Source organism: Drosophila eugracilis, unplaced genomic scaffold (genome assembly GCF_018153835.1).
Source record: "Drosophila eugracilis isolate 14026-0451.02 unplaced genomic scaffold, ASM1815383v1 contig_341, whole genome shotgun sequence".
In the NCBI taxonomy this organism is placed as follows: domain Eukaryota; kingdom Metazoa; phylum Arthropoda; class Insecta; order Diptera; family Drosophilidae; genus Drosophila; species Drosophila eugracilis.
Window position 1 is genome coordinate 31,514 of NW_024573196.1, and position 22,625 is coordinate 54,138.

General features: G+C 37.1%; 1 protein-coding gene across 4 annotated transcripts; it reads left to right on the forward strand.

Annotated features, from left to right (window-relative positions):
- Positions 1–117: 117 nt before the first annotated feature.
- LOC108108672 lies at positions 118–20,652 on the forward strand. Of its 4 annotated transcripts, XM_041818604.1 has the most exons (7): positions 143–181; positions 2,769–2,892; positions 2,953–3,535; positions 13,029–13,246; positions 13,300–15,454; positions 19,045–20,048; positions 20,090–20,652. In XM_041818604.1, exons 2-7 carry the CDS (start codon positions 2,832–2,834, stop codon positions 20,458–20,460), a joined length of 4,392 nt encoding a protein of 1,463 aa, XP_041674538.1. In that variant the 5' UTR covers positions 143–181; positions 2,769–2,831; the 3' UTR covers positions 20,461–20,652. The 4 variants fall into 4 exon arrangements, with proteins under 4 accessions (XP_041674539.1, XP_041674538.1, XP_041674537.1 ...); XM_041818603.1 differs by lacking the exon at positions 19,045–20,048 and having other exon boundaries at positions 147–181; positions 13,300–16,530; positions 20,105–20,652; XM_041818605.1 differs by lacking the exons at positions 19,045–20,048; positions 20,090–20,652 and having other exon boundaries at positions 118–458; positions 13,300–18,159.
- Positions 20,653–22,625: the final 1,973 nt, after the last annotated feature.

Here is a 22,625-nt window from a genome sequence, read left to right on the forward strand (position 1 = left end):
CCGTATAATGGCGCTAACTTCTATTTTTCAGTGTGAACATGCTGTTCAAAAATAACTAATGTACGATATCTGGAGAAGACTTGCACATTTATATCGGTGTCAGCGATTATTAATCGAATTTGTATACGCCATTTTGTATATGTGTGTTGCATATAGTGAAAATTCGAGAGGTCATAATGAAGTAAAATGTTTCAATCGAATAATATTAAAATACTCTTCTAAAAGTGTGGATTTTATGTTATACAATATATTAATGTTGAATGATTATTCAAACTGCTAGTAATTTAAATTGTGTATTTAACTATTGCTTATGTGTACACATCTGAATACTTACCTATATGTGTGTATTCAGTTCAATATGAAGTGAAAGATGTAAAAACTTGTTTCGTCCTCGGGCAAAATGAATATGCGTACCACAGTATAATTTTAAATATGATTGGGAGACATAGAAAAAAGTGGTAATATATGATATATTGCTAAATGGGTTAATTTATCTCAGAGTATGAATTAACATTGTTGAACAATGTTTATATAAAAAAAATTTTAATATTTATATATGTAAATATATACAACCATTTGTTATAGTTCATACACGGCTAAATCGACTCAGCTACAGATCTTGAATATATACAGTAATGGAAAACATAGTAACGTCTTTTTATTAAAATTAAAAAAAAAAACAACAACTAATGGTATACATTTATGACAAGTTTTGTAGATTATTGAATTTACTAGTTAACATCTGAATTTTGTTTTTAATCCGGACGTTGCTTTGTATCGGTATACTATTCATATAAGTAACAAAGTTTGTAGATTGTCTAATCAAAATCTAAAGTTGTTTAGCCTATTAAATCTAAATTGAATGAAGTAGTTTTAAGGATGCACTTCATCGTTTATTCAACTTAATAGTTAAAGCTGTACCGAATATTTTGTGTTGCATCCTTTAACTTATTTTATTTTCCTTATTTGAAAAAATCAGAATATTCTTCGAAATGTTGTAAAATGTTTAATGTGTTTGTCGAAAATTAAAAAAAAATTGTAAGCCATCATATGGGATCGATCATTAATTTGAAAACAGATGGCGCTAGTAATTGTACCCACTGTCGTTTTCTGTTGTTTATAGTTATAGTGTGTTCTGTTAAAGTTGGTTAACAACGTAATGATCTTATAATCACGGAACTGGAGAATAACATTCCTTCTTGTACTCTTTCAAATCATTTAATACGAAATTAAATCGTGAGGTCAATCAAAGTCAGGTCGCTATAATAATTGTAAAACTATTATTGGATACCTTCAGCTTTCTGTATGTGAAGTAAAGACCGTGATTATTTACAGAGTGATGGTGAAACTTTAATAAAAGATCGCCAATGACAACCAGTAGCTACGTTAGCATCTCTTGAATCTGCACGCTATATACATTTCATTTTTTATAGTTCATACACGGCTAAATCGACTCAGCTACAGATCTTGAATATTTACAGTGATAGAAAACATAATAACGACTTTTTTCTTCGTGCTTAACTTCATGTATCTAATTATATATTTATTTTGAACCATACGCAAGGAAAAAGTTTTTATTTATTTTGTTTCAAGTCTATGTTTTCGGCCCTAAAATAAAACAAGAAGAAACTATAGTCGAGTGCCGCGACTATAAGATACCCGTTTCTTTCTTATCCAATTATTTAATAATGATTTTGCTCGCAGAAATTGACGCAGCGACACCTTTTGTCAGGAAAAGCATGTTTATTACTACATATTTAAATAAATGAGGAAATAATGTTCCGATTTGAAAAATTGGCTAACCCAACTGCGTTCCTACATAAAGCGGTTTGCAAACATTCCAGCTTTGTTGAGTCTCGGTGATTTTAGTGACTTATTAGTGATTTGTAGGCGTTAGAGTGGGCGTATCAGGATGCTGATATAAACTTGCGCTCCCAACGTTGTATCCCTTATATTCAGCGTTTATACGTGCAGACGGACATGGCGTAATCGACTAGGCTATTAATCCTGATCAATTGATAACTGAGCAGTCATACAAAGCTTTGGCCATGCAAAAATCACGCTACTTCAGATGACCATTGGAATAAGGGCGAAGTCCATTACATTGATTTATCTACATATATCAGGGTCAGTAGTACTATATACACACTTCTGTATTGTCGGCGAGCCGATTGTCCATTGTTAGCTTTACCCATGGGTGAATCAAAAATCACCAAGGAAAGAATACACTTATTGTTAACACCATGAATGTCTTAAAGTTTGGAGAAAAATTTAACTTAAGTTCCTAAATCACGTTATTTTTTAATCGTATGCATCCACGATATCAATAATAAGCTATGCGTCACAGAATTAGTCAGCTTGAGATTTTGGGAAATATAAGAGATGAACATTTAACATTTAGTATTCAACAGATGCCCTTTTAGCTCCAAGTGGCTCCATAATATTTAGGCTTTTGTATTGGTTTGACCTTATACTTTTTCGCAATACCTATTAAATGTTTCTGGCAATATTTCGAAGGTAGTATAATTGTACCCGGCTTTAGTTTATATTGGTAAAATTATTATTTGAACATACGTTAACAAAGTAACGGGTATATAACAGTCGCTGCACTTGACTATAGCGTTTCTAGGATCTATGTAATATAAGTCTTTAAAAAATGTATTTTCTCGGGCCTTAAAAATGTTAGATAATGTCTTGTCATATATGTATAACAATAAAACAGAGGTATTTCATAAGAATCTATAAACTTATTGTTTTCATTGTAACAGCTTCCGTTATTGATCATCCAAAACAAGATATATGGCCGAAAACATATTCAATGGTACAACATCATGTCTAAAACCAACCATAGCTTTCGAATCAAGGATAAAGAGCTTAATTCTTCTAAAAACGGTGAGTATTATTAATAATAAATGTCTTCGTGACTTTTAAAACATTGTATTTTTATTTTAGGCAAAGAAAATGAGTGTAAAATTGAAAGAAAATATGTTTTTAACTCAACCCCCAAAACAGGTTGTTCAACAGTATTAGATAACGAGTTGGTCGCATTAGCAGCTTTGCAGATTTGTGATTATAAAAAGAATACTAGTGGCATTAAATGTATACCCAACGATCAGCTGATTAATCCCACATGCAAAGGCACCATCATTATCTCGTTTTTACCTCAAAAAATGCTTACACGACAACCCTATCATCTATTTTTCTTTCTCCTCCTTGTTGCGGTTCACCAGATTTCATTATCGCAGTCAATATTCTTAGACGATTTAAGTTCAAGGGACAACAGAACCATTTCACAAGAAAAGACGAATGGAAACAATAACTTAAAAAATGGCACAGGAAGTAACATGATTTCTGGAAACTCACCTATAGTGCAAAAAGATTATTTGGAAAAGTTAAATAATTTTGAGCGTAATGTCGCAGCTGTTCTAATAAAAGTAGCATATGGGACAACTTCTACAACCAAGCGAAGTATACCAGATACTAGTTACTCCTTGGGTCTAACCACTGTCGCTACACCATTTTTGACAACGCAAAGGTAAGCCAAAATTATTCTAAGAAAGCCAGAATAGAAAGCAAGCTTAGAAAGACAGAAAGAGAAGCTGTGTTTAGAAGATTCGATATGTAAATTGTGTTCACTACCGGGTTCTACAAATACGGCTATCTTTGGTGTCTACGGATGTTAACGGAAAATTCCTACGTTCTAAAATGACACAACGAGTTCAAAGTCTCAGATAAACGCTGCAGTTGTTTTCAAAATCACTTTAGTTAGTCTTGAGGGTTTGGCGTGAGTGCAACCTTTGTTAAGAGGCTTCCGACTGTAAGAAAAGACAGTTTACCAGTATTTGCACTTTCCTAATTACCCAGACTATACTCACAATACGATATATAGTCGATAACAATAATATTTTTGGTTTATTATTTTTTCAACTTTAAATCCATCGAAAAGGCTTACCTAACTTAAAAAACAAATTTAAAAATTGTATAGTAAAGCTTATCTTACCTCTCCATATACAGTGGATCCAGCTTATTTTTATTTTTTTAACGGGGAATATTAACATCCTTATTAATCTAAAACGATTTTCATAATCAAAAACAGTGATTGATCCGTCTGTCCGTCCGTCCGTATAAACTTTACGCAGCGCAAGTTTATTTCAGCATCTTCCCACGCCCACTCTAATGCCCACAAATCAAAAAAATAAAATCTTTGAAACTTCATTTCCCTATTTATTAAGAAATTAAGGTTATAAGCACTCACATGGGCAGTGCCGTCACTATCAGTTACTCAACAAGGTTTCTCCGACAATAGGCAGTGCTTTCGGAATTTCCAAATGCAAAATGAATATTTTAAAATTGTGTAAAACAGTAACGGGTATCATATAGTCACGGCACTCTTGTGGCATTACATTTTAAATATGATTTCTGTCATATGATGGCCACGGCTGCCTCGGATGTAGTCCAATCTGGACGTCCAATTTTCCATGGCTGTAACGTTCTAGCCATCATCGTTTTTGAAGATTCCACCAGCCCATAAAGCGCACCAAACAGTGCGTTTTTCTGGATGTAACGGTTATATGACATACACAATCCATAAAATAGTAAGAGAAGTTCGCGATAAATATTCCGCACAATTGCACTATTTGCAAGCTTTGTTCAGGCGTGAGTCTATTCATGATGAATTGACAAGCCAAACTGAGAATAAATCACTTAATAGCTGTTAAGTCGGCCGCCCTCTTCAACAGTAATACCAACTTAAAGTTTTATACCCCTAAAATAATAACCTTTATATATACAGTGATGAAAAAAATAATAGAAACGAATTTTCCCTTTGGGTTTAAATACGTATTTTTTAAAGGGAACGTGTCGAGTGGAAATTTTAATTTTCCTTTGATATATATACATCTATCTTACATACTAGAAAACAAAACAGCATTTAACTTTATTCATTTAGCTAAAAAATTATACTTAAGTTAAATTTTATGTTTTTGACCTGGAAATAAAAATAGAAACGAACCGACTAATCTTTATCTAAATTGACTAGTTCAGCAAAATTGAAATGTTTTCAGTTTTAATATTTTGTAGACTCGTCCCGGACTTTCTCCCACAAATGGTCCTAATTTTTTTGGGTTGAAAACCATATAAACGTTTTTTTAGGATGCACCACAAATGCTTAATAGGGTATAAATCGGGAGACTGGGCTGACCCATCCAATTTATCGCAGGATTCAATGTGTGTTTGGGATCGTTATCCTGCATCAATTCCTACTTCAAAGGCATTTCATCTTCGGCATATGGTAATATGTTTACATAGTCTGTAGCACACATATTGCCTTGTATCCAATAAACCAACACCTGAAGCAGAGAAACATTTCCATAGCATTATATTGCCACCTCCGTGTTTGATCGTCTTTTTTGGTGTATTTGGGATTGAATGCTGTGTTTTTTGGGCGTCTAACATGGGGTCTACAATCAGATCCAAACAAATTATTCTTTGTCTCATCGGACCAAAGGACATTTTTCCAGTTCCGCCGGGTCTCTTGGTTTTTGGCAAGGAAGAGTCGCCTTTCGTTATGCCTCTTGCTCATAAAAGGAACTCTCCTTGCTGAGTCTGTTAGTCTGTTGCGAATAGTGCGACTTGTTACGAATGCTTTCATGTAGTTTTTAAAATCCTTCGACGAAATGGCTCCTTTTTCGGCATCCTATAAGGGTCGTGTCAAATTTTTTAGAAGTGGCTCGCTTTCTGTTACATTTTTCCTGTTTGTTTGTATTGTGGATAGCAGAAAACACTAGCACTTTTTTTGAGCATTCCAATAGGTTGACAATTTGTCCCATAGATTGGCATTCTGCTTTTAATTTGAGGACTAGATTCCTCTCTACAGCGGTGCAATGTGCTCCACGACCAATTTTGATCCTTTTAAAAAAATTAAATGATAAAATGTAGAACAAATTTCTGTATTCCTTTTAATAAAAATATCCCAAACAATACCTTTTATTTTAATTTAAACCAAGAATAATAATAGATTTTGACAAAATATGACCTCGTTTCTATTATTTTTTCCACCCCAAGCACGAGGTCTTTTGACGAATTTCCATGAACAACCAGGTCACCAGGTCAACTAAAACTAATTTAATTGTGCCGTGTGTACATTAATGCTTTAGTCTATTTCTTTTGAGAGAGCGCGTCACTCTCATCTATGCCGTCGCTCTTCGCTGCCGATACGGATCTCCACACCCCTTCTTTTTTCTCCTGACGGAGCTTCAGGTTTTCGTCGGGTCCGGGAGCTCCTTTGATGCCGGAGTTTCCTGTGGCGTCAGAGTAGCTGAGGGAGACATCTAAACATCGGGGCTTACCGAATTAGACGACTTCGATGAGTCTGCGCCGATGATCTTTTTCAAATGGCTTACATTCCTGGTGTACGACTTACCACCACCAGAAATTTGAACAACATTTCCCTCTCGGTTAGTTACTCCATATGTGGTCGTATCGAATTTTGTCGTCAGCTTATTCGGGAATACTCCCTTTTTTTAGAGAACTTTGTCACCCACTTTTATATCGATCACTCCCGCTTTCCTAGCGTTGTCTGCTAACTCTTTCCCTTTCATTTTCTTCCAGACGTCCGTGTCTTTTTCTTCTAAATCAACAATTTCGCCAACGAGATCCTGTATACCAGGAATTTTGTCCCTTATCACTATGTTCAACATTAGCTCTATTGGTGGTGCGCCCGTGTTCCCATGTGGGGGAACGCTGTTTTCACAAAAATTTTTTAACTTGACGCTGACAAATTGCCTCCTATTATCAGTCGGTAATGTTTCCGGGAATCCCAATCTGGAAAAGATCTCTTCCATTTTCGCAATAATGGTTCGACTTGATGAGTTTAAACTCCATATACCGCGAGCAATAGTCAATTAGTACGAGTACATTCTCACCTGTTGGTAAAGGGCCCAAAGGATCGGCCGCTAAGCATCTCCAGGGTGCATTCGGGAACGGATGCCTTTTCATTGGGGCCCGATTTGATCGCATTGATACCAAAACGCAATCGCGGCACTCCTTAACATACTGTTCTGCGTCCCGGCGCTTATCTCGAGATGCCCTTCATGAGCGAGTTCAAGTACTGGTCTGCGGAATCTCTAGTCTTGTGCCCCGCAAAATAATATTTCCCACAATCGAGAGTTCCAAACGAAATGGATAGTACGCGCTAGAATTATTTGAGTTCCATTAATCCTGACCAAGGCATGTCATCAAGTCTATTATTTCCTCATCCTGGGTGCTCATCTCCGTGACCTTCGATATGGAGAGCGATCGAGGAATTGAGGTTAACACCACGCGAAATATGTGTTCCTCACCAGCACAGTCATAAGGGTCGGTATCGGTTACTTCGCAAAGTCTTGATAGTGAGTCGGCAATATTCTCCTTCCTGCCTTATATACTACGCGGAATCGGTAAGATTGTAATCGCAGCAACCACCTTTCAATCCTGGCCGAAGGTCGCGAAGTTTGGTTTAAAGATTGTCTCAAGTGGCTTGTGGTCAGTTATAAGATCAAACTGTAATCCCGCTATATAATAATACAATTTCTCAACAGCACACACCAATGCCAGGCTTTCTTTTTGTCTTTTGTTACTAGCAAACGATATTATGCGTGCATTATTCGACTTATCAAATTGCACCCACACTGCCCCTAAGGCCACTAGGCTGGCATCTGCGATCAAACAGGTTTTATCCTGCATGTTAAAGTATTGGAACTGTAGAAATCTTAGCTTCTTCCTGTGGCTTGCCCCAACAGAACGTTTCATGGCTTTTCAGTAATTTCTTCAAAGGCTCTGTATTATCCGCTAAATCAGATACAAATTTCCCAATGTGTGTGACTAAACCGAGAAAGCAGCGTACTTCTTTTTTATTTTTGGGTGCTATAAACGTTGTAATCACCTTCACTTTCTCGGGATCAACTTCGATCCCCTTGTCCGAGAGGATGTGACCTAGAAATTTAAATTTTAAATTTAATTTCTGTACTCGAAATACGCATTTCTTCTCATTTAGTGCTACGTTATTGGCTCGAAACATTTCCCTAACCTTCGCGAGTAATTTTTCATGTTCCTCAATATTGTGGCCAAATATTATTACGTCATCAATGTAATTTAAAGCATTCTGACAGGGGGCCAACATTTCCTCCATCAACCGTTGAAATATTTCTGGGGCTGAGTTCACGCCAAACATCCGTGCATCCGCTTGGATCGAAATAAACCGCGGTGCGTTATGAAGGTAGTAATTTATCGATTCGGTCAGCTCCAGCTGATGGTAAGCTCTTTTTAAATCGTGTCGCGAAAAATACTTGGCACCTTTCAGCTTGGACATAAACGTTTCGAACGTTGGCAACGGGTAGTTTTCTCGTTGTATTGCAACGACAAAGCTTTCTATCTGGTCCTTCCCAGTTGTCATATGGCTTCCTTTCCCTTGTACGGCATTTCCGATAAAAATGTCCAATCCTTTCGCATTTCCAGCATGTCGCGTTTCTGGCTGGGCAGTCCAAACTATTCTCGTGGTGCCCTTTTTGACCACATTTTCCAATAGCTTCTTTTTTAGCTCCAACGAAGCCCAGACTTCGATGATTCTATCTTTTAGGCAGATATCCTCTATCTGTTCTTTGGTCTCTCCAAATGAACATTTAACTATTTGGCGGCGAAGTCTCATCAAAAACTCTGTGAAACCTTCTCCCTCTATTGGGGTCACCGACCGAAACAAATGTCTCTCAAAAGCCGAGTTTCGCTGTAACGTCATTTTTCTCCTCCTCGTCAAAAGGAATTAATGCTCCCGGAACTACAGCCTAGAGCTGCGGTCCGCCCAGATGGAGAAACTTGTTTCTTTTGTTATATATGGATACCACGCCTCCCACTCTGTTCGCCATAGCGCTTTATCCATTCCCTGGCACAAGAATGGTTTTAACTCGGTCATGTTTAGTATAAACTGAAAACTCGGCCAAAGCTGCTTAACCTCCATTTGGAACAGATTCTTTTAATACGAAAATTACACTTACATTACAGCGTTCGCTCTTATTTTGATCTCGTTCTCTTAGGAAAAGACTGTTAGTGCAGCCGCCGGAATTTAATCGACTTGTGGTGTCACCCTTTTCTTCTTTTACATTTTCCTTTTACCACCTCCTACATATATATGTATATGGCACTTTATTGTCGGCTTGACTTCTCCACTTCTTTTTATACCCATTTCTCGTATAGTAAAAGGGTATACTAGATTCGTTGAAAAGTATGTAACAGATAGCAGGAAGCGTTTCCGACCCTATAAAGTATATATATTCTTGATCAGGATCAATAGCGAAGTCGATTGAGCCATGTCCGTCTGTCCGTCCGTCCGTCCGTATGAACGCTGAGATCTCAGGAACTATAGCAGATACAATGTTGAGATTAAGCATGAAGATTCTTGAGGTCCCGGGACAGCGCAAGTTTATTTCCGCATCCTGCCACGCCCACTCTAACGCCCACAAATCACGAAAAACTAAAAGCTCTGAAATTTCGGCAAATATTAGAGCTAGAAAGTTGAAATTCAGTACGTATAAACTTTGGATGTCAGCGCAGCTGGTATCAGTGGTACCATTATCTGACCAGACCCACCCATACGCCCACCAAGCTCAAAAGACGGTTTTCGCATTTTCAAGAAAACCTGATATCTCGGTAACTATAAGTGATAGAAAGTTCGGATTAAACATGTAGATTTTTATGATGCCCCAAATGCGAATTGTTTTTTTTTCATCTAGCACGCTCACAAAGCCCGAAAAACCAAAAATTCAAAAATCTCGGGAACTAAAGGAACTAGAAAGTTAGGCTTAAGAATACGTATCTTAGGGATGCCACTGCAACTTTCCACGAGTTTTTATCCGGCCACGCCCACTTTTACGCCTACAAACCTCGGAACACTGTGGCGTCTATAATAATATTATGAATGCCTTTGACGTTGTATAACTTATTTCTGTTTATATCTATCGACTTACCAAAGATTTTTCAAATCGAAAAATTATTTCGCTACTTATGAAGAAATTTAGGTTATAGGGCCTCACGTCACTATCAGTTATTCGACATGCTTTCTCCGACAATAGGTGGCGCATGGGAAATTTCCACTAACAAAATGAATATTTTAAAATTGTGTAATACAGTAACGGGTATCTTATAGTCGCAGCGCTCGACTTTAGCTTGTTTCTCATCAATTTGGCTGGTAGTATTTATAAAATACTTGGTAAATATTTAAAGTCCAGTTTTTATCCTCGTCGCCAATGTAACCCGACTTAAATAATGATTATCAAGTACGGTCTCAGATTCACTCTTTTATTAGTACCGGCACTGGCGGCGTTAATTTAATTTTTTTCTTATGTAACTAAGAAATGGTTAAAAGTGTGTAACAGGTAGAAGGAAATGTTTCCAACCCTATAAAGAATTGTCGATCAGGTCGATAGCCAAGCCGATTAGGCAATGTCCGTCTGTCCATATGAACAATGAGATCTCAGGAACTATACGTGATATAAAGTTGAGATTAAGCAAGCAGATTCTTTAGGTTCCTACGCAGTGTAAGTTTATTACCATCCTGCCACGTCCTAACGCCCAGAAAACACACAAAAAAACCAAAATCTCTGAGATCTCAGGAACTACTAGAGCTAGAAAGTTGAGATTGCGCATGTTTAATCCTCAAAAGTGATACAAAGTAAAAATTAAGCAGGTCATTTCTAACAATGCTCCCAATGTGTATTAATTTTTCTTGATATGATCATATAAACGCGGAAAACCAAGAACGCTAAAGTCGTGGTAGTTACCAAATTATAGTTATGAGAGCTTGAAATTTAGGAGCTCGTGGTGGTATTTTCATCCGGCAACGCCCACAAAAGACGAAAATCCGATTTTGTGAACTGTAAGATCTAGAATGTTGGGACTAAGCATGTATAATCTTGAAATGGTAGCGATAGTACCAATTTCTCAAAGCTCAAAAAGCTCTTACAGCTTTTTGTAGGAATGCTAAGTCCTTGGTAGCTATAAGGTATTAAAACTTGGGATTACGTATGTAATTTCCAATGATGCCACCAAAGTAAAACATATTTTGCGCATCAGACCTGGCCAACTCTTTCAAACTTCCACAAAAAACGGAAAACAAAATAAGCTAAGATCTCGGACATTATAAAAGTTAGAAAGTTAGGATAAAGCATAAACATTTTGGAAATTTTTTCGCTTAATTCTGATTTCTTTGGCAATTTGTGGCAGATATATTTCTAGAATGGTAGCAAAAGTTTTTCGGATTCCCAGATTTAAAAAAATCTAAAATAGTCCCACAACTGAAATTCCAAAAAAAAAAAAATAAATAAAACGCAATAGACCACAAAAAAAACAAGAGGAAACGCTATAGTCGAGTGCCGCGACTATAAGATACCCGTTACTGTTTTACACAATTTTAAAATATTCATTTTGCTAGTGGAAATTACCCAAGCGCCACCTATTGTCGGACAAAGCATGTCAAGTAACTGATAGTGATGTCACTGCCCATGTGAGGCCTTATAACCTAAATTCCTTCATAAGTAGCGAAATAATGTTCCGATTTGAAAAATCTTTTGTAAATCGATAGATATAAACAGAAATAAGTTATACAACGTCAATCAAAGGCATTCATAATATTATTATAGACGCCACAGTGTTCCACGGTTTGTAGGCGTATGAGTGGGCGTGGCCGGATAAAAACTCGTGGAAATACGTATTCTTAAGCCTAACTTTCTAGCTGCTTTAGTTCCCGAGATTTTTGAATTTTTGGTTTTTCGTGTTTTGTGGGCGTGGCTAGATGGAAAAAATAACAATTGGCATTATGGGCATCATAAAAATCTACATGTTTAATCCGAACTTTCTATCACTTATAGTTACCGAGATATCAGGTTTTCTTGAAAATGCGAAAACCGTCTTTTGAGCTTGGTGGGCGTGTGGGTGGGTGTGGCCAGATAATAGTACCACTAAAAGATGCGCTGGCATCCAAAGTTTATACTTTCTGGCTCTAATAGTTCCCGAGATTTTAGCGATTTTAGTTTTTCGCGATTTGTGGGCGTTAGAATGGGCGTGGCAGGATGCTGTAATAAACTTGCGCTGTCCCCGGACCTCAAGAATCTTCATGCTTAATCTCATCTTTGTATCTGCTATAGTTCCTGAGATCTCAGCGTTCATACGGATGAACGGACAGACGGACATGGCTCAATCGACTTCGCTATTGACCCTGATCAAGAGTATATATACTTTATAGAGTCGGAAACGCTTCCTTCTATCTGTTACATACTTTTCAACAAATCTAGTATACCCTTTTACTCTACGAGTAACGGGTATAACAAGAGGAAACGCTATAGTCACAATTTTAGAATATTTATTTTGCTAGTGGAAATTCCCAAAGCGCCACCAATTGTCGGAGAAACCATGTTCCGATTTGAAAAATCTTTGGTAAATCGATAGATATTGACAAAAATATGTTATACAAATTCAAACGAAAACATGCACTATAATATTCAGGACGCCACCGTTTTCTGCGGTTTGTGGGCGTGGCCAGATGAGAACTGGGGACAAGATGCAGTGGCATCTCTTAAATACGAATTCTTAAGCCCAACTTTCTAGCTATTATAGTTTCCGAGATCTTCACAGTTTTGGTTTTGTGGGCGTTAGAGTGAGCGTAGCTTGATCGGAAAAAAACAATTTGCATTGGAAGCATCATAAAAACCTACATGGTTAATCGGAACTATCACTTATAGTTACCAAGATATCAGCTTTCCTAGAAAATGCGAAAACCGTCTTTTGAGCTTGGAGGGTGTGGTCGGATAATGGTACCACTATAAAATGCGTTGTCGTCTAAAGATTATACATACTAAATTTTATTTCTAGCTCTAATAGATCCTGATGTTTTGCGGTTTGTGGGTGTTAGAGCGGGCCACCCATTTTAACTATTTTAAAATTAAAAACCATTTAAAAACATCAATTTGAGTAACTGTACATTTTTTTTCGTTTTTAATTCTCAGATATTCCTCGGTATATCAACAACAAGGTTTTAATGGTCATCAAAGAAATTATGAACTAGACTTAGAGAGAGACCATGCATTGCCAACTTCTGCTCCCAACGCTGACATACTAAAAAGTAATAATAATCCCACTTACCCAAACCCAAACCGCCATCACCCACATGATAGGGAGCGGAACAAAAACACCGCACAGTATAATTCGACTCCGATACCATCCAGTAAGATATCTCAATATGTTATTTTTCATATTTAATAATCCGAATTTTTGCAGTTCCCAACATTTTAAAAAAATCAAATGGAGGACAATCACCAACATCACCAATGTACCCTGGAGATATTCCGTCATATTCTCCACCGTCGCGAGCCTTCTTTACACCTCCACTGCCACCGGAATATCAAAATCCATTTGCTGATAAGCCCACCTTGCGTGGTACCAATAATGAGGGCCTTATAGCAGTTAATAGGCGTCCGATCCCACCGCCTAGCTTAATGCCCAGTCAGGACCGGATCCCTATTCGACCTCCAGATCTTGGGGGCAATAGTAACGATGCCGTTTTAAATCCGTTGGCAGACGCAAAGGTTGGTGATGATACAAAGCAGCGTCCTATTGAATCAACTATATCTCTTGGAACGGGATCCAATGTGTCTGTATCGGATCGTAAAAAAACACTAAATACCCCTGCACGTGCCAGTGGTGAAGACTTTTTAAACGAAAAAACAACAAGCAGTGAGGGACTGATGTCTCATGAACCAATTAAAAGACAGGAAGTCTTACCAAATATAAGACGCATTCTGGGATCGAATGGAAAAAATGGTGATATACCAGCAGTGCTGTTGAAGCAGGTAACTCAGCGACCTATAATTAGCTTCCGACATCCACCATCTTCTCCAGTTGTATTGGTCGATAAGAATTTAACAAACGAGACTACAGATGCGGATGGCTTCTTGGTTAGTCCAAACATTAATCAAAGTAAATACCAGCACGGTCAGTTGGACTTCTATGACAATGCTAATCACACAACAGGAACAACTCCATCAGCAGCTGCTGCCATTGGGGATGTATTAGCCACCTCGTTTTCGTACGCCACTACTAAGGCGGTTCTTCCAGGACATAAAGGAAAAAAAAGTAACACCGTTAAGGAACTGGGTCCGATCCCGGGCGGTCGCGATACTATTACTGGCTCATCAGCAGCTGCTTCAGCACAAACTACTTGGGCGTGGGCTTGGAATATCCACATCTATCTGTCAGTTGTAGTCTTTACTATTTTATCGGTTTACTCGCTATACAAAATGCTAACATATAACAAACTTACACATTTGTTTGCACAGTCGTATTTTGTATGCATCCATCTCATATTAATTTTAATTTGCATAATGAGAATATTTTTCCTATGCTTCGATGCATATAATGCTCATGGCACCTTTAACATGTTCACCTCGGAACTCCTGCTGAATCTACCCTCGACCTTCTTAACAGTTGCATTCTCTATACTTATATTATATCTCTTCCTCAAGTCTTTAAACCACAAAAACAATAGATACTCGGCTTTGATAAGACCACTGACAGTAGTTGTCGGCTGCGGAGTTCACGTTGTGCTTTGCATTACATTGCACTATGTTGAATCCTACACATTAAAAAATCATAATTTGTATTTTCAACAACAGCAGCAACAGCAATACATTCGTCGACAGCAACTTCATAGTTATCAAGGCCAAGTTACTGCTACAATGTCCCCATCGGCAATAATGCCACCGCCTCCTCGAGTCTTGACCCTTATATGTCAGATAATTTATATATTTATTTGTCTCAGTTTAGGGCTACTTTACCTATATATGTATCGTATTTTAAAACGTATTCTCCGCAGCAAATCTCAAAACTATATACACGGATATCAGAATTTGTCCTACGCTATACATATAACTATTGCTACGGCTCTTCTTTTTGTACTATTGGCTGCTATTCAGATATTCGGTGCTATATGTATTTCAGCATCGCGGCAAACTGATATAGTTGATGTCGATTGGATTCAATGGGGTTATCAATTCTCACTGCGTCTCATAGAGATAGCCATAGTAACTTTAATATCATGGGTAACTGGGCTTAAAAACAGTATAGGCCACGATTCTTTAAATACTGTAAATGGGGAGATTCGAATGGTTGGTTCTGGTTTGGGAACTATGGGTGCATTCGGTCAAGCAAGCGTTTCAAGTAACAATCCTATCAGAGAGAAAAATGCTGGCAACGGGTCCGGCACACACAACTCAAATGTGACCAATTTTTTTTTGCCGTGTACATCAACCTCTAGTCAGGAGCATTTTGAAACAGACTACCCAGCAATTTGTAACGCAAATACAAATCTCCATACGTACACTATGCGGACGGGAAAACTTATTTATGATGACAGTTATGCCCTAAATTCTATAGGGCCCACAACTGCTGCAACATCCTGCAGTCGCCCATGTGAATACCAGCTACAGGAGCCAATGTACCAAAGGCCCTATGATACAGGTTCGATTGGAAGTGCTCTCAATGGACCTAATGGTCAAAATTATCCCCAAGCTTCACAAAACCACAAGCAACAACATCAGTTACATCAAATGCGTTTTCACGAGCATCCCACCCATATGACTACGGACTACACCACAGATACTGCACCGGATCATTACGAAAATCCAAATTTCAGCTTGCGCACAGCTATCTTTGCAACAGCTGAACAAAAGTTAAAAGAAATAAATGACAAAAATGGAGTTGGTTCTACCTCAGATTCTGGATCGTCCCATCAGCAAGTTGTGTTGTTGCAAAACGACAATTGTTATTCTGAGCCACTGGAGCACGAAAACAAGCATTATGAATTTAACATATTTGAGCGCCCCGTGTTTAATGATAAATTAGTTTACAATGTTCAGCCCAACAGTGAATGTTTTGCAGATCGACAAAAAATATCGAATGGCCCCGAAAGAAAGTTTGATGGCAATGGTACAATAGATCGGAATTTCTTCGAAAATAAGATTACCGAGCGTCGCAATTCAAACTCAACCAATTCATACTCGTCCAATGCTGGTGGTGGCGGGCGATGTGCAAGTTATAATTCATATGAACGCGCATTTTTCAACGGCGTTTGCAATACTAACCATATGTCCAGTGGTGTAATAACACTTGGCGCCCCTGCTACAGGTCTTACTAGAGAGGCTACAATTGCCTCTGTTGGTACTCAAAGAATAATTGCCAATGGAACGCAGACGATAGGAATATCGGATAGAGCCGCCCATTTTTATCAGAGAGAAAATGGACGTACTCCAAACTTGAGGTCATTGCAAGGTGATAGTGACATGTTTAAAAATATGCCTATAAGGCAGCACCAACTACAAAAGCTACCTTATGATGATAACTCAGATGATGAAGAAGAGGAAGACGACATAATATCAGGAAGTAATGTAGAGTGTACAAACTTGATAAGCAACGATAACGGTTCTGTCACTATTGCAGAAGACAACGCTACAAATTCCGTTTCAATTAATAGCACAACATTACTTGCGGGCGCAACAGCGAACAAAAAATTGTCGGTTGACCCGCTTTTGCATTCCAAATTACATGCACAATTGCGCGCAAATAATGGAAAGTTTCATTCTGAGTTGTGCACTGCTTCATCAGCTTCGGTGGCCTCTGCATCCTCGAATTCATGCACAACATCCAGTGCCTCTGATAGTATGCTAGTGGCAGATCAAGGCTTTCTTCGTTTTCGCTCTATAGAGGATCAAAATGGTACCCAAAATGCAAATGTAGAGACCGAAAGGCCTGTTGTATCTTCTCTACGTTTCAAAAGTTGCAGTGCGACTGTAAATGACATCGATTGCTAAGATTCTTTAACATCATAGATAAATAGCTTTGCATGTCCTAGCCATAACCGTTTTTCTTTGACTTAATATCAATCAAATGCTGTTTTGATTGAATGTTTATGCCAATAAAAGTAGTTAAATCACCACTTTATAATATCTTCAAACTTGTGACTGCGAAAAGCAGAATTAAATCAATATATATTCAAACTTTAAGTATAACAATTTTTATTCGGTAAAATCTAACGCTCAAACTTAAAACAAAACACTTTTCAAATGAGATTTTAATGCTTAGCTGGGTTACTTAAAATCTATGCTTTCCTTATTGCTTTTATATATTTTTATTATTATTTATTCATTCATTCACAATTGTATATTTCGTCAATCAAAATCGCTTATTAATATAATAAATATATATAATAAATATGTATATAAATAATCACAATTCCTCTTTAAGATTTCATAATGTACACAATTCCATTGAAAACTTTTTATAAAGTGTAATTTTTTATTTTTATCTTGCAAAAACTCCGTGTTTTTTTATTGCACAGATCAATCGTTTAATGAAATATATACATATGGTATATAATTATTAAAAACTGTATAAATTTGTTTGATGTAGGCCATACGAATGAAAACAATCAGAATAAAATGAAAAACATTTTCTTATTTACATTTTTATTATAATTAGTTTGAAATACACAAATTCTTTAAAGAGAATATTTTCATGCAGTTTAGCATTAAAAAGTGTTAAAGTAAAAGCCTACTTATAGCATTTAAAGCATTCTCTTTTCTCTTTTTTGTGCATAGTGCAGAATAAACGTAAATTCTAAACATTATTGATATTTATAATAACGATCTATTTACTATAGAATATTCAGAAAAAATGATTTTTATAAGTAAAAGTGTCTGTTAAAAATAAACTTTAATTACATAGTACTGACTAGTTAAGGCTTTTGCAGATTTCTATTGTTAAAATGATTAAAAGTAAATGTATTCTTAAAAATACTTCTAATTTAAGAGTATGTGTAATCTTTTTATGCAGCACATTTAAGTCGTTAATGACATGTTAAGAAGCCATACATAAATTACTATTATTATAGATACGCTGTAAATATATTTTTATATCTATTTGAAATAATTCCCATAATAATGAAATACAAACAATATTTCTGAAATATAATTATCCTTTACTTTGTAAGCATTGACAAAGAAGCTACGTGTATGCACATTCTTAAATGTAATTACCTTTAGTAAAGTAGCCAGGCAAGAATAAAAATATAAAATACAAAGTTAACATACATCTATCAGTCCTACAGAGCACGTACTTATTTGTTACAACCTCATTTTCGCTTTGCAATTGTCATTAGAACGGAATGCAGAATCCTCGTAGAGAAAAGGTTATTATGTCAAACTGTCCGTATGAACCCAAATATTTCAGGAACTATAAGAGACACAAAGTTAAGATAAGATATTCAGATTCTAGAGATACGCATCGCAAGTTTGTCCAGCGTCTTTCCCTGCACACTCCTACGCTGGCCAACCGCAAAAAAATGTTTCCGTTTTCTGCAGGAAAACAGGAACTGTAAGTAAAAGAAAGTTAAAAGGATACTTGAAGTTTTCAATAATGGAAAAGGGCATTTTTATTATATAGACACATCCAGTGCATCGCCCATAAACCACGGAAAACTGTGCATCCTTAAAATATACATTTATATTTTGGTTTGACCTAGTTTAAATTTTTTGTGAATACCTATCGATTTGCCATGTGCTCACAGCTGAACATTACTTCACCAATATTTTTTAATTGTGTTGGATGAGGCTTCGCATGTTTTTTTCTGATAAAAGGTGGCGCTAATAAAACTGTTCAGGCAAATATTCTGATTCTGATACTGTAACTGGGCTTAACAACAGTATAGGCCACGATTCTTTAAATACTGTAAATGGGGAGATTTGAATGGTTGGTTCTGGTTTGGGAACTATGGGTGCATTCGGTCAAGGAAGCGTTTCAAGTAACAATCCTATCAGAGAGAAAAATGCTGGCAACGGGTCCGGCACACACAACTCAAATGTGACCAATTTTTTTTTGCCGTGTAAATCAACCTCTAGTCAGGAGCATTTTGAAACAGACTACCCAGCAATTTTTAACGCAAATACAAATCTATGCCCTAAATTCTATAAGGCCCACAACTGCTGCAACATCCTGCAGTCGCCCATGTGAATACCAGCTACAGGAGCCAATGTACCAAAGGCCCTATGATATAGGTTCGATTGGAAGTGCTCTCAATGGACCTAATGGTCAAAATTATCCCAAAGCTTCACAAAACCACAAGCAACAACATCAGTTACATCAAATGCGTTTTCACGAGCATCCCACCCATATGACTACGGACTACACCACAGATACTGCACCGGACCATTACGAAAATCCAAATTTCAGCTTGCGCACCGCTATCTTTGCAACAGCTGAACAAAAGTTAAAAGAAATAAATGACAAAAATGGAGTTGGTTCTACCTCAGATTCTGGATCGTCCCATCAGCAAGTTGTGTTGTTGCAAAACGACAATTGTTATTCTGAGCCACTGGAGCACGAAAACAAGCATTATGAATTTAACATATTTGAGCGCCCCGTGTTTAATGATAAATTAGTTTACAATGTTCAGCCCAACAGTGAATGTTTTGCAGATCGACAGAAAATATCGAATGGCCCCGAAAGAAAGTTTGATGGCAATGGTACAATAGATCGGAATTTCTTCGAAAATAAGATTACCGAGCGTCGCAATTCAAACTCAACCAATTCATACTCGTCCAATGCTGGTGGTGGCGGGCGATGTGCAAGTTATAATTCATATGAACGCGCATTTTTCAACGGCGTTTGCAATACTAACCATATGTCCAGTGGTGTAATAACACTTGGCGCCCCTGCTACAGGTCTTACTAGAGAGGCTACAATTGCCTCTGTTGGTACTCAAAGAATAATTGCCAATGGAACGCAGACGATAGGAATATCGGATAGAGCCGCCCATTTTTATCAGAGAGAAAATGGACGTACTCCAAACTTGAGGTCATTGCAAGGTGATAGTGACATGTTTAAAAATATGCCTATAAGGCAGCACCAACTACAAAAGCTACCTTATGATGATAACTCAGATGATGAAGAAGAGGAAGACGACATAATATCAGGAAGTAATGTGGAGTGTACAAAGTGTGTTCTGTCACTATTGCAGAAGACAACGCTACAAATTCCGTTTCAATTAATAGCACAACATTACTTGCGGGCGCAACAGCGAACAAAAAATTGTCGGTTGACCCGCTTTTGCATTCCAAATTACATGCACAATTGCGCGCAAATAATGGAAAGTTTCATTCTGAGTTGTGCACTGCTTCATCAGCTTCGGTGGCCTCTGCATCCTCGAATTCATGCACAACATCCAGTGCCTCTGATAGTATGCTAGTGGCAGATCAAGGCTTTCTTCGTTTTCGCTCTATAGAGGAACAAAATGGTACCCAAAATGCAAATGTAGAGACCGAAAGGCCTGTTGTATCTTCTCTACGTTTCAAAAGTTGCAGTGCGACTGTAAATGACATCGATTGCTAAGATTCTTTAACATCATAGATAAATAGCTTTGCATGTCCTAGCCATAACCGTTTTTCTTTGACTTAATATCAATCAAATGCTGTTTTGATTGAATGTTTATGCTAATAAAAGTAGTTAAATCACCACTTTATAATATCTTCAAACTTGTGACTGCGAAAAGCAGAATTAAATCAATATATATTCAAACTTTAAGTATAACAATTTTTATTCGGTAAAATCTAACGCTCAAACTTAAAACAAAACACTTTTTAAATGAGATTTTAATGCTTAGCTGGGTTACTTAAAATCTATGCTTTCCTTATTGCTTTTATATATTTATATTATTATTTATTCATTCATTCAAAATTGTATATTTCGTCAATCAAAATCGCTTATTAATATAATAAATATATATAAAAAAAATATGTATATAAATAATCACAATTCCTCTTTAAGATTTCATAATGTACACACTTCCATTGAAAACATTTTATAAAGTGTAATTTTTTATTTTTATCGTGCAAAAACTCCGTGTTTTTTTATTGCACAGATCAATGGAATATATACATATGGTATATAATTATTAAAAATTGTATAAATTTGTTTGATGTAGACCATACGAATGAAAACAATCAGAATAAAATGAAAAACATTTTCTTATTTACATTTTTATTATAATTAAAAAGTGTTAAAGTAAAAGCCTACTTATATCATTTAAAGCATTCTCTTTACTTTTTTGTGCATAGTGCAGAATAAACGTAAATTCTAAACATTATTGATATTTATAATAATGATAATAATTCTGAAAGTAAAATGATTATTTTACAATTCGATAACGCATTAACGGGTACTTCATACTTGACGCACTCGACTATTGATTGATTGATGACAGTGCATTGGTGAGACTCTGGTTATACATCTACAGTATATGCAGTTGTACAGAAATCAGTCGCTGCAAGCTAGGCACCAATAGGTCACTAGAACTCCGTGAACATCGTGGCAAGAGTTACCAAGAGCACTACTTTCAGAGATAGAAACAAATATGTAAGTCCTTACCTTTAACAAAATGTTTTTGTCATTCGTGCGGTCATAGACAGTCGCGCAAAATTTTATTGGAATGAACCCTCAATTACCTAGGAAATATTAATATAAATAGTTCTTGTCGGGAGTGGTCTTCGCCTGTTCTTGCAGCCCTTGAAATCTTGAATGTATCCAGTAACCGAAATATTAGAGTAATCGTCAGCAGAAAAAGTAACTAATACACCTACATATCTATTGATATTAAAGAATGCGATTTTAGGGGCATTACGGTTAATTGCCGAAAGATTCGAAGCTGATATATGTACATACATACATATGCTGTCCAAGGGCTAAATATGCACTTCTGTTATATTTAAATGTGAGTGATTTCAATGTAAAATTCTTATGAAAGAGCACGGCATATTCACATGTATAAAATGCCCTAATATCGCGAATCGCTTCTAAATCGCAACAAAATCGACCCGTTTTTGAAGAGTATGGTGACTGGCGATGAAAAGTGGGTCACTTACGATAACATAAGGCGCAAACGGTCGTGGTCGAAAAGCGGTGAAGAGGCCCAGACGGTGGCCAAGCCTGGATTGACGGCCAGAAAGGATCTTCTGTGTGTTTGGTGGGATCGGCAGGGAATAATCCACTATGAGCTGCTCCCCTATGGCCAATTCGGACCTGTACTGCCAACAACTGGACCGCTTGAAGACAGCACTCATGCAGAAGAGGTCATCTTTGATCAACAGAGGCCGAATTGTCTTCCCTCAGGACAACGCCAGGCCACACAAATCTTTAGTGACGCGTCAGAAGCTCCGGGAGCTCGGATGGGAGGTTCTTTTGCATCCACCGTATAGTCCGGATCTCGCATTAAGTGATTCCCACCTGTTTCTATCCATGGCGAACGCGCTTGGTAGTCTGAAGTTGGTTACAAGAGCGTCCTGTGAAAATTGGCTCTCCGAGTTTTTTGCCAATAGGAAAGCGAGCTTCTATGAGAGGGGCATTATGAAGTTGGCATCTCGTTGGGAACGCGCCATCGAACAAAACGGCGCATATTTGACTTAAATCGCATTATTGTAACCAATTTTGTGAACAATTAAAAATTCAATAAAAAATACTGCAAGACTTTTTTGACAACCTAAAATATATAATTCATGAAG